Source organism: Triticum aestivum, chromosome 2B, assembly GCF_018294505.1.
Source record: "Triticum aestivum cultivar Chinese Spring chromosome 2B, IWGSC CS RefSeq v2.1, whole genome shotgun sequence".
Taxonomy (NCBI): domain Eukaryota; kingdom Viridiplantae; phylum Streptophyta; class Magnoliopsida; order Poales; family Poaceae; genus Triticum; species Triticum aestivum.
The window spans coordinates 113,304,862-113,316,026 of NC_057798.1; the positions used below are offsets into that span (position 1 = coordinate 113,304,862).

An 11,165-nucleotide genomic window follows, 5' to 3' on the forward strand; every position below is an offset into this window, starting at 1 on the left:
ATCCTCTAAAAAAAGAATTTGCCTCACTAGCTTGAAAATGGAAAAGTAAAAAAAAAAAAATCTCCATCACAATTTTCTTAATGCACCCCAGGTTCTCCATCATCAACATCTATCTATTCCCTCGCCGCAAAAAAAAAAACATATATCCACAGAAACCATCTGCCAGACAACGACGAGAGTAGTACATCTCTACCCCTGGAACGCGTGCAACATCGTTTGGTTATTTCAGGCCACCTAAACCCCCACCCAACCGCGCCAACGCAGGGGGAAAGGCGCCGCTTTTCGGGAGCGCCCAACGCGCATCACCCGTCCCTGCTGACTCCGGCGGTCGCGCGCATACGTCTCCACTCTCGACTCGAGGCATACGTGCAGGAGAGTGAGACGTAACGCTTGTTTGCTTAACTACCATATCTAGCACTGTCCACCACATGCGTCAAACCAGCAAACCAAACCCTCCACCACTGAGCTTCCATATCAAGCACCCCCATTGCAGACACGAATCCCACAAGCCACAGTCGATCCATCGAGCCGTGTGTTCTTCTCCCATCCATGGTCTCGCTCCCATGGAGATCCTGAGCTAGGAGAAGGTGACATAAGGTCCAGATAGTCATCGACCGCGCCACCTAACGCGCGCCTCGCTGCCTATATACCCTGCTCTTGTGGTGTCAGCTCAGTTCGTACGTGCGTGCTGTCGTTGCGAGTGGCAAGCTGACTCGAGGCTTGATCTGCATGGGGAGAATGGCTTCGGCGGCGGCGGTGGCTATGGCCGTCGTGGCGGTGCTGTGCGCGGCGGCGGTGGTGAGGGTGAGAGGGGAGGACACCGTGGACGAGGACACGCCCGGCGCGTCCTTCATCTTCGGGGACTCGCTGGTCGACGCCGGGAACAACAACTACCTCTCCACGCTGTCCAAGGCCGACATGAACCCCAACGGCATCGACTTCGCCGCCTCCGGCGGGACGCCCACCGGCCGCTTCACCAACGGCCGGACCATCGCCGACATCATAGGTAATTTCAGTCCTTGTAACACGAAACATTTTCAAGTACTGAATATATTATCCTTGTACGATGAGCTTAGAGCTGCCATCGCACTCTGTTTTTTCTAGTAAGAAACAACGCAAAGTTGCCATCACTGTGTCACTTAAAACAGACGTAAACTCCATTTTCCAGGGGAGATGCTGGGCCAGGCGGACTACTCGCCGCCGTTCCTGGCGCCGAACACGACGGGCGGCGCGCTGCTGAACGGCGTGAACTACGCGTCCGGCGGGGCCGGGATCCTGAACGGCACGGGCAGGGTGTTCGTGAACCGGATCGGCATGGACGTGCAGGTGGACTACTTCAACATCACGCGGCGGGAGCTGGACGGCCTGCTGGGCAAGGAGAAGGCGCGGGAGTTCATCCACAAGAAGGCCATCTTCTCCATCACCGTCGGCTCCAACGACTTCCTCAACAACTACCTGATGCCGGTGCTCTCCGCCGGCACGCGCGTGGCCGAGTCGCCCGACGGCTTCATCGACGACCTCATCATCCACCTCCGGGAGCAGCTCACGCGGCTGCACGCGCTGGGCGCGCGCAAGTTCGTGGTGGCCAACGTGGGGCCGCTGGGGTGCATCCCGTACCAGAAGACGCTGAACCGGGTCAAGGACGACGAGTGCGTGAAGCTGCCCAACACGCTCGCCGCGCAGTACAACGGTCGCCTCCGCGACCTCCTCATCGAGCTCAACGCCGGCGGGCTGCCGGGAGGCAGGTTCCTGCTGGCCAACGTGTACGACCTGGTGATGGAGCTCATCGCCAACCACAGGAAGTACGGGTTCTCGACGGCCAGCGTGGCCTGCTGCGGCAACGGCGGCAGGTACGCCGGGATCGTGCCGTGCGGGCCGACGTCCAGCATGTGCGACGACCGGGAGAACCACGTGTTCTGGGACCCCTACCACCCCAGCGAGAAGGCCAACGTCCTGCTCGCCAAGTACATCGTCGACGGCGACAGCAAATACATCTCGCCCATGAACCTCAGGAAGCTCTTCAAGCTCTAGACAGACAGAGAGACTCGACTCAGATCGATCTGGCTTCGTTCCGTCGGTGACATTTTGCGTTTTGGTTCGCGAAGTTTGGCGTGTATAACTTGGGAACATATTTGATGTATGAACCCTAGCTATGGGCGATCGCGCGTGTGTACGACTGGTTTGAAGTCGATTTTACTTTTTTGAAAACAATACAAATGCAGAGACTCACATGCACGTCACCGTACGAAACACACACGCACACGACGCAAAATGCGTTCCTGTCTTCGTCAATTGTACACGTGCGCTTTCAAGGGCAATTGGATCGCACACGTGAAAGTTTGTTCGACAGATAAGCGGGTCCGAACCGCTGGCATCCGCCACAGGGTAAACCACCCGCCTCTCAGGCCTTCCCAACGGGTTCTACCATGAGGCCAACGATAGATAATAACTCCTCCCGAACATAGCTTAAAACTTTCATCATATTGTGCTCTCTAAAGAACAACTCTTCCCAAAATCTCAAGACAACATGCCCCCTTAAAATGAATTTACGTACAGTGAAACATCAGACGGAACAAATCCCGTAAACCCGTACAGTAGGAGTTCTTTTTTCTCCGCACGTTTTTTCTCGAGATGCACGCATGGATGAACTCGAACTCTGGCCGACCCAAAATTACGCCGCTTCGCGATGCTCTGGCGATGCTCCGGCCCGTCCTGTGCTCCAATGATGCTCCAGGCAGCTGTTGCCCAGCTCCTTCGCCTGCTCGCTGCTTGCGCGCGGCGTAGCCAAGTCCCTACTCCGACGTTAACTGGTTTACAGGTTCCCTCAAAAAACGGCTCGGTATATAACGGATGGTTGCTCTAATGTACGAGAACCTTAAAAAAATTATGGGATCTGCTATTTTACAGGATCTATTTGGTATGTTTTTTATAATTTGTACAATAAATTTAAAAGTTTGACTGCTTTTATAGGATTTGCTAGAGATGCTCCCATGAAGAAGTTTGGTGCCCAAAAATGAGGATAGGAGAAAAGCTTTTTAGGCACTAAAAGAGTTTGTGCAGCAACATATGCTCAAAATGTCTAAACGACTGTTTTTGGCACGACGGCTGTTGGAGATGCTCTGCGTGAGCTATACCCGGCCATTCCTCGGGCCGGGCCTAACCAAGCCCGACACAAAAAACCCATGCCCGGGTGTCGGGCCTAAAAATTAGGCCCAAGCCCGACCCATCAGCGTAAAAGCTCACCGGGCCTTGGCCGGGCCTCTTCGTTAAATCACAAATACAACGGGCCCGGGCCCAGCCTGGCCTTTGGGCTCAAAATCCAAGCCCAGGCCCAGCCTGTGAGCAACATCAGGTCAGATTGGGGTGGGCTTTTTCAGGCCGGGTCGGGTCGGGACGTCCGGCCGGGCTGCCCATGGCCAGGTACAGCGTGAGCTTATGCCAAACTACACTCTTGGTAAGTGTGGCGTGGACTTCTCTCCACCTTTCGGTCAGCTTTCTACGGCTCAGATCGAGGTGGCAAACAGTAGCGCAGAGACGTTGGATATTTTGGGCCCGAAGCCCAGACGAACTATCCAGACTCACAAACAGCCCAGCTCAGGCCGCCTCCATCTCCTCCTCCCAGACTCCTCCGGCCGCCGCACGGAGAAGGACGAGCCATGCAGGCCGCCGCAGCGCGCGCGCGCCGCCTCCTCGCGTCACCGGCGGCCTCCGGGATCCAGGGAATCCTCTCCGCCTCTCACCGCGGGTGCGCGGCAGCCGCCGAGCTCGCGCTCCTGCCCCATCTCGAGAATGGCTTCCCCGCCTCGCGCTCCTCTCCAGATCACACCAGGAGCTTCTCCTCCCACCTACCTCGTGAGTTCTCTCGCCTCAAAACATCCATCTTGATGGTGACGACATCGGCAGCGCGCTGCTTCCGAGTTATTTGGTGCGGCATTTCGTCGAACTGGTGGTGGGCAGGAAGGGTGTCGCGCTAGCTGTACGATCTCGAGCTCACGGTATCGAGGGTTTCATTTTGTTAGTCCCGCTCATGTTCTAGGAGCAGGCGGCGAAGCTTGGGGATAACGGCACCCGAATAGCGTATGAAGCTGAGGGTTTAAGGGTTTAGGGCGATGGAAATGTTCGGAGTGTGCGTCATTCTCTGCTCTGGAAGGCTTATGTGATAGTTTTTGGAACGAGGCTGTGGTTTTCTGCTGTTGCCGAGTGTTTTGAGGTCAATTCACGGCCAATTAGGTGGGACTTAGGGATGTGATTATTTGTGTATGGTATAGAGATCTGTATCCTGGATGACAACTTCTTTGGTGAGGCACGTTTTGGATTATGTGCTGGATTATTAGTTGAGAGTGGCTATGCAGTTGCTTTGTGGTGTATTTGCCTTACTTGATTTACTTCAGGACCTAGTAATATATCATCATAGAACATACTCTATATTACTAAGTCTCCACATGCTTGTGTGGTCGTTTAGCTATGCTCTGCACGTGTACGTTTAGTTTGCATGGAAGCCACATGACTATTGATTTTAGGGAGCCATGGTTATTATTTTATTGTTCTGTTGCTTCTGATCTCTCTGAGAAAAATAATTAGGTAGTGCAAACTACTTACAAAACAGCTGAGCTAACTACATTTATTTGGATAATTTAGGTACTTTGCTATCGCGAACCGTAACTTCTCACTGCCGGTGTAAGAAATCAGTGTGCTTGTGTAGCTATGCACACTCAAGCGGATATCACATGGCCAGAGCTCATTTGTCGACAGACTCAAGCGGAATCGACCAACCTAAAGGTTACTTTTGAGTACTATGCTCTGCGATGGTCCTGTCATTGTCTTTTGTTCCTCCTCTTCCGTTAATCCTTGCCGCTATGTGCTACATTCGTTAACTTACTATGTTTCACTAGTGTTTTACTATGTATTGTTTTACTATGTATCTTTATTAAGTTAGCAATGAAGAATTTCTCTTACAAGTATTGGCCTGCCATCTATTATGTGGACTCATCAGTGTTCCGTCCGGACTCTTAATGCTCGAATGAATGCTGTAGACATATACAATGTTTGCAGATAAATGAACCATTTTCAGAAAGCAAAACAAATAGTTCATTGAATTACGTTTTCTAGCAAATTTACGTTGCCTTTCTTCTGTACGCGTGAATTGATTTTGTATGCTTTTATATATTTATCTACCACAATCAGTTTTTGTCTAAGTGGTCTCATGTCATATTGTTACAATATAATGTAATTGGGCACATGTTTCTATGTTATTGTATTTACTAATTGCAAATTTCCTAATGTTCATCAGCCTTCCCTTTTGGCATTTTTTTTAACATAGTGTTTGCATTTGCTCATGTCATGATTTGCTGCAGAATCTGCAGAGGAGCTGTACCAGAAAATGCTGAAGTCTGTTGAAGCCCAGACTATGCCGCCAAATGCCTGGTTGTGGTCAATGATCAGTAGTTGCTCCAGTGAGGAGGATATAAAACTTCTCTTTCAGATTTTGCAGAAGCTAAGAATATTCGTAAGTCACATATATTTTCCTCTTAAGCTAAGAATGCTTCCTTTAGTAGGCTGCATGCTTGCATCACGTAGTGTTATTATCTCAACAGATTCTCATTTGTGGTATCACCAATTTGCCACCACCTGGTGACAGTTACGTGAAACATCTGCGCTTGATTTCTAGGATCTTTTTTGTTTCTATGAAACGTAGCCGCCCACTTACCCGAGTTTAACATAGAATTTCCATTGTATGTTGAACATATTGACAATTTTCTACCATGACTTTAAATATACATATGGGTTACGGTGCTATGTTCTTGGATCATGATGTCAATTGATTGTCCAGACTCTTGGATTGCTAGCACATGAAGTATCTAACTATAGTTAGATGCTTCTCATGTCAGTCTTTTCTTCCCGCTTATAGTTAATAGTTTTCTTCCAGACGGTAGACAGGCAAAGGGTGTTCTTCATACTTCTAGTTATATTTTTGTGACTAGATGCTGTCTGAAACCAACACTTTTTCTATTGATGCAGAGGCTATCAAATCTTCGCATCAATGCAAACTTCAACGACCATCTCTGTATGAAAGTTTCTGAGGCTTGTGCTCGTGTGGGTGTCGTTGACTATGGTATGATTCTATTTAACAATCTGAAAAATCTGTGGTTATTTGTTAACGTGTGTTTCTTTCTGGCCTTTTGTTGGCACATAAATCGTTGTTTGGATATATTTATAGTATTTAGCTCTAGATTGCCTTGTAGGCCTTATGCCTTGAATACTAAATCCTAATGAAAATGATTAAAGAAGGATGCTTTATAGATATTCAAACAAGAAAGAACATGTGGCTAAATTTGTTAACCTTATTTTCTGGGAAGCATTTGATAAGTGGAAATGGCAATGTGTGGTGTCATATCGCAGTTATGTAAATGCTGACTTTCATATACTGCATGTAAACGATACCCATCCCCCCAAAAAACTTTCCAGCTATGGGGGTAAAATAATGTCACTTTTTTGTGCTACTTTTTTTGCGTCAATGCCACATTGTTATGGCCAATGGAACCCCAAACCTGTAATTCATCTTTGTGCCATGAATGCAGGGTTGAAGGTTTTATGGAATCATAATGTTTATGGAATAACGCCAACCATTGGTTCTGCCCATTATCTACTGGTATCCATTGTTACTAACTCTTTTGATCACTTCCCAAGTTGCTTTGTAATGATTTTTTTTCCTTTTACAGCAACATGCTAAAGAGCACAATGATACTAAACTAATGGAGAAGATAATGCAAGTCCTTAGAAGGAATTCCTTGCCATTACAACCAGGCACTGCTGATATTGTCTTCAGGTATGCTTACATCTGTTCTCAGTTGCTATTTACCAATGTATACAATTCTTCTCTTTCAGTGTTTAAAACTTCTCATATCGTAGCATGCGAAGTCCTACCCTTTTAGATTAAAGTGAAAGTGTACATAGTTGAAGAGCTCTTTGGAGAATTTAAACCAGTTCTGGTGTTTTACTGCATCGTATCTGTCTTTTCTTTTTTGCCTAACAAATCTTCCAAATGTTATCTTATTAGATATTAATTACACATCTACGCATAGCCCAGAAATATGTTTAATATGTGTATCCTTCAGTAATTGTATCGCAGAGTTTTTTCATTGTGATTTTGATTTGTATTTCGGTTTTCCTTTTTGGGCCAAGACTCTGATCATGTTTAAGTATTAATTCCATGAATACCTTTTGTATTTTGCAGTATCTGCTATAACACTGATAGATGGGATTTACTCTCAAAATATGCGGCAAGATTTGTTCAGGCTGGAGTCAAGTTGCGTCGTACTGCATTTGACGTATGGATGGAATTTGCTGCCAAAGTTGGTAAGCAGTTTGACTCTTCTTATGTAAATTATAGTGTAACAGTCAACCTAAGCTTGAGGTTAGCTGTGTTAGTGATGCATGGCTGTTCTGGACCTCTGCCGAAAAACAGCAAGAAATTGCTACAAGTTAGCCAATTAGGGATGGACTAAATATGTTCCACTGCTCGTTGCAAGTGGCCTGGCTCGCTCCTAAGGTAGTAATCCTCATTATAACATCAGGAGAGTGATGTTGTGAAAAATGTTGTTTCTGTTAATTTTGTGTTGTGATGTTGTCACTCATAATAACCATTTTCCGTTGTTGACCAGTCAAATCTTAGTTTTGCTGTTGCTTTTTAAACTTTAAAGCTTCAACCGTTGCATCTTAGACCATTATTCTTTTGACAGAAAGTAGAGGGTTTTGTTCTGTGAAGGATGCTTTAGTAGTATATTTCTGCTTCTGCAGGAGATTCTCAATCTATATGGAACATCAATAGCCTGAGAGGCAAGTCTATCAAGCACTATACTCTTACATCAGGTTTTGCATGCGTAAAGGTAATTGCTCCTGGTATGCACACTATTTTGTACATAGTGATAAAACTATGATGCTGATTCTTCTAATGTTCATTTCGTGTGAACTTACTGAATTTGTTCACTTTTGTACTAAAATATTTCATATTAATGTTTCACCCTCGTTGCTACACTAATTTCTTCTAATCCAAGACCCATTATGAATTGTCTTGTTGCAGGGGTCTCTGCTTGAACGCAGGCCAGATAATGCAGCCGCCACCATTAAACTTCTTCACAAGGTTGGTTACACAATGCTAATTGCTAGCTAGATATGTGTTCCTGAAATACTGGTATTGCTTCATATCAACCAGCAGCCTCTTATTTCCCTTCTTGATAAAGTCTTATTGTTCGACTGCATCCTGTTATTAGACTTGTATTCCTACAATACTGGAATTCCTTCATTACCAAAAAGGCAAGAACATGCACTGGTTTCTCTCAAGATGAAAATGGCTCTTCCTCACTGTGTTTTACTTCATCTTATGTGGCTATGTTCCTAAAGCTTTTCTATCCCATGCTATTTATTGGCATTTTTGAGTTTGTACAGATATTTTTTCACAACTCCAGGAAATCTGGATGCCAAAAGAGTTGGTAGCCAGTTCTTACTTACAGAATCGACATTTGCCTGATGATAACTTTTGGTTGCATGTAGCACCTGCCTGATCAGAAGAAACCATTTGTGAAAGATGAGCTCCAAAAGCTTGTTGCTGAATGGCCAACAGAGGTTATAAAAAGGCAGAAGAAAGATGAGAGGAAGGTGAGATTATATAAACGATCTTTGGTTCAATTTCTGCAGTTTGTAGGTCCTGGCAGTTTAATTTTCACCTCACAACTCGGGTCACTAGCCTATATGTTCTTGCACTATTCTCCTAGTATGAAAAACCACTGGGTACATGAATAATACGTTGAGGTCTGCATTCGACTAGTAACACAGTCTCTGAATATTCCAGGCAATGGAGGAAGCTTTGATTGAGGACATCCCAAAGATGATCAGCTCCATGGCGAAGTCGGGCCTCGATATTTCCGTGGATCTGGACAAGCTCACCCGTCAGCCTGAAGCAGCGTAGAGAAGCAACACCGCTGCTGGACACCTCGACGCGGCAGCTGCAAATCCTGCGGCACCCTTGATACCCGAGGGCTGAGGAAAACATTTTTGACTGGGTGGGTTGCGGTGATCGGTTTGACACGGTAGCACTAGAACCCTCCGATAATAACGTGTACACTATTGTTTGGTACACTAGATGGAGACAAATGTTCGTTCACCATATCCGACGGCTAATTCTCGACGGAGCATTGAGAGCGACACTGTTTTGATTTTGCTTCCAAATGATTCATTCATGTTCTGCGTATATCTTACTGCCTGACAGCCGATTAATCAAATGCGTATATGATGTCAAAAATAAATAAACGGAAACGATATCTGCCGAACGTGTCAGATTTTTGGAATCGCATCCGAAACGTTGCTATCACCGTCCATCACGTTCACTAATCGTAGAGCACGTGAAACTAATCTTAGCGCATGCGAAACCAGCCACGTCATCTTTTGCTTTAAGCGGTGGTCGCGAACGGTGCCATATCCTCCCGCATTCTCTCCTCCCCCACATCCTAAGGGAATGTACAATGGTGCTATCTTAAAAATGCCATGTAGGATAGATGATGAGGTAAAGGAGAAAGAACTCATGAAACAATGGAGAAGATAAGAAGTGATCTCTTAGCATAATATGTCTCACCACATCTTTAAGAATTGTTAGTTATTGAAGATAAGGCTAAGAGATGACTCATTGTAGACACATTTTTTTGTCATCTCTAAAGCACATGCAAGACTTAAGATAAGACTATCTTATCAACCATTGTACATGCCCTAAGAGCATGGGTGTAAAAATACCTAAGAGCATCTACAGCCGGGTTTGGCAAATCCGACCCCTCAAATGTCCATGAACGCGTCACGGATACCCCTCAAATGTTGCACCGCATATCCTACTGCAAATTTCGATCCTCAAATCCATGCAATCCATGCACGTCGATCATACGATACAAACTGTCCGAATGCCAAAATTTGAAACAAAGCAAATTATAGTTCAACAAACCGGACATGACAAAATGAAATCAGTGTCCGAGCGTGACAGATGGCCTCGTATCACTGGTTGGGCGCCAGCTCCGAGCAGAAGGCGTCCTGCTCGTCCTGCTCTGCCTGCAGCCGGGCTGCCTGCTCCACCTGCATCCGGGCCGCAGCCGCCCTCGCTGTCTCGTAGTCCCTATGGTTGTTGATCTCCTTCTTGTCCGCAAGCCACTTCTTCGCATATTCATCCAGGAGGGTCTCGTCCGTCAACATGATCCCCGCATCTTCCGCGTCCCGTGCGAATTGCAACCTCTCCTTGTCAAGCTCTATGTCGCCAAATGTCTTGGCCTTCTCGAGCTCCCATTTGATCGCCACTTGTTGCTTCTCCAACTCGATCGTCTCCCTCTCAATTTTCAGCTTCTTCTCCGTCCTCTTCCGGTCACACTCCATCCTTTCCTTTTGTGCATTCAACATGAGCTTGTACCTCTCCTCCTTCTTGTTCTCCCTCACTGAAAAAATGCCCGTCCATGTGGACATTTTGGTACCCGCGGCATCACGGGCGGCACGTGCCTTCTCCCACTTGTTTCCCATGACTTGACGGTTGTCCTTTGGTACAGTGGCTTTTCCATTCGCCACGACAACATCGTCCTCTTCATTGGTTGGAGCTTGAGCCATCATTCCTCTTCTTGCCGGACTTGAGGTCGGCCACGACTTGGTTCCACTTCGACTTGCCATTCAATATGACCCAACAATGGCTAAAAGCAAATGGCTTCTTCTCCACCTCGTGATACAAAGTGGCCGCCATCGCCGTCTAGCAAACAACATATGTATGAGCACGAGAATGCAAACACAAGAAGCATATGCAATGGACGGCAAGATGAGGCAATCGAGCTTACGTGAGTTGCGACTCCCATCCCACTTTGAGGGCGTTTGGTCACTTGTGAGTAGCAGCCGACGTACTTGTTCACTTCCCCTTGAACGACCCCCAACGATGTTGGAGAGATGCCACATTGCGAGTAGTCACGATAGGATGCGGCTCCACATACTCGTTTTTCTCGTGATACTCCTTCCAAATCTTCGTCCAAAAGGTATTCCCTTTTGCTCGGTGCCACATATTGGATCCATCGTTGTGGCCAACCAAGCTTTGACCAACAAGATGCCCTCAAATCTTGAGAATGCCGGACCTCTTGCCTTCGGCTTCTTGGTCT

At 46.7% G+C, this 11,165-nt stretch overlaps 2 protein-coding genes across 2 annotated transcripts; both read left to right on the forward strand.

Annotated features, from left to right (window-relative positions):
- The first annotated feature begins 488 nt into the window (after nucleotides 1–488).
- On the forward strand, nucleotides 489–2,240 carry LOC123040706 (GDSL esterase/lipase At2g23540). Its single transcript, XM_044463474.1, has 2 exons — nucleotides 489–1,006; nucleotides 1,169–2,240. The coding sequence occupies exons 1-2, from the start codon at nucleotides 730–732 to the stop codon at nucleotides 2,029–2,031; spliced, it is 1,140 nt and encodes a 379-aa protein (XP_044319409.1). The 5' UTR covers nucleotides 489–729; the 3' UTR covers nucleotides 2,032–2,240.
- Nucleotides 2,241–3,583: 1,343 nt separating this feature from the next.
- LOC123043795 (uncharacterized) lies at nucleotides 3,584–9,247 on the forward strand. Its single transcript, XM_044466374.1, has 11 exons — nucleotides 3,584–3,852; nucleotides 4,639–4,779; nucleotides 5,355–5,506; nucleotides 6,019–6,112; nucleotides 6,579–6,649; nucleotides 6,720–6,826; nucleotides 7,235–7,356; nucleotides 7,798–7,886; nucleotides 8,081–8,140; nucleotides 8,551–8,655; nucleotides 8,849–9,247. The coding sequence occupies exons 1-11, from the start codon at nucleotides 3,657–3,659 to the stop codon at nucleotides 8,963–8,965; spliced, it is 1,254 nt and encodes a 417-aa protein (XP_044322309.1). The 5' UTR covers nucleotides 3,584–3,656; the 3' UTR covers nucleotides 8,966–9,247.
- The last annotated feature ends 1,918 nt before the right edge of the window (nucleotides 9,248–11,165 follow it).

What these genes read in the sequence shown, in the direction of transcription:
- LOC123040706 (XM_044463474.1), top strand. Translation starts at nt 730, where the DNA reads ATGGGGAGAATGGCTTCGGCGGCGGCGGTGGCTATGGCCGTCGTGGCG. An exon ending in GACCATCGCCGACATCATAG is followed by an intron (nt 1,007 to 1,168) that starts GTAATTTCAGTC and finishes TCCATTTTCCAG; the next exon opens with GGGAGATGCTGGGCCAGGCG.
- LOC123043795 (XM_044466374.1), top strand. Translation starts at nt 3,657, where the DNA reads ATGCAGGCCGCCGCAGCGCGCGCGCGCCGCCTCCTCGCGTCACCGGCG. An exon ending in GTTCTGCCCATTATCTACTG is followed by an intron (nt 6,650 to 6,719) that starts GTATCCATTGTT and finishes TTCCTTTTACAG; the next exon opens with CAACATGCTAAAGAGCACAA. An exon ending in ACTGCTGATATTGTCTTCAG is followed by an intron (nt 6,827 to 7,234) that starts GTATGCTTACAT and finishes TGTATTTTGCAG; the next exon opens with TATCTGCTATAACACTGATA.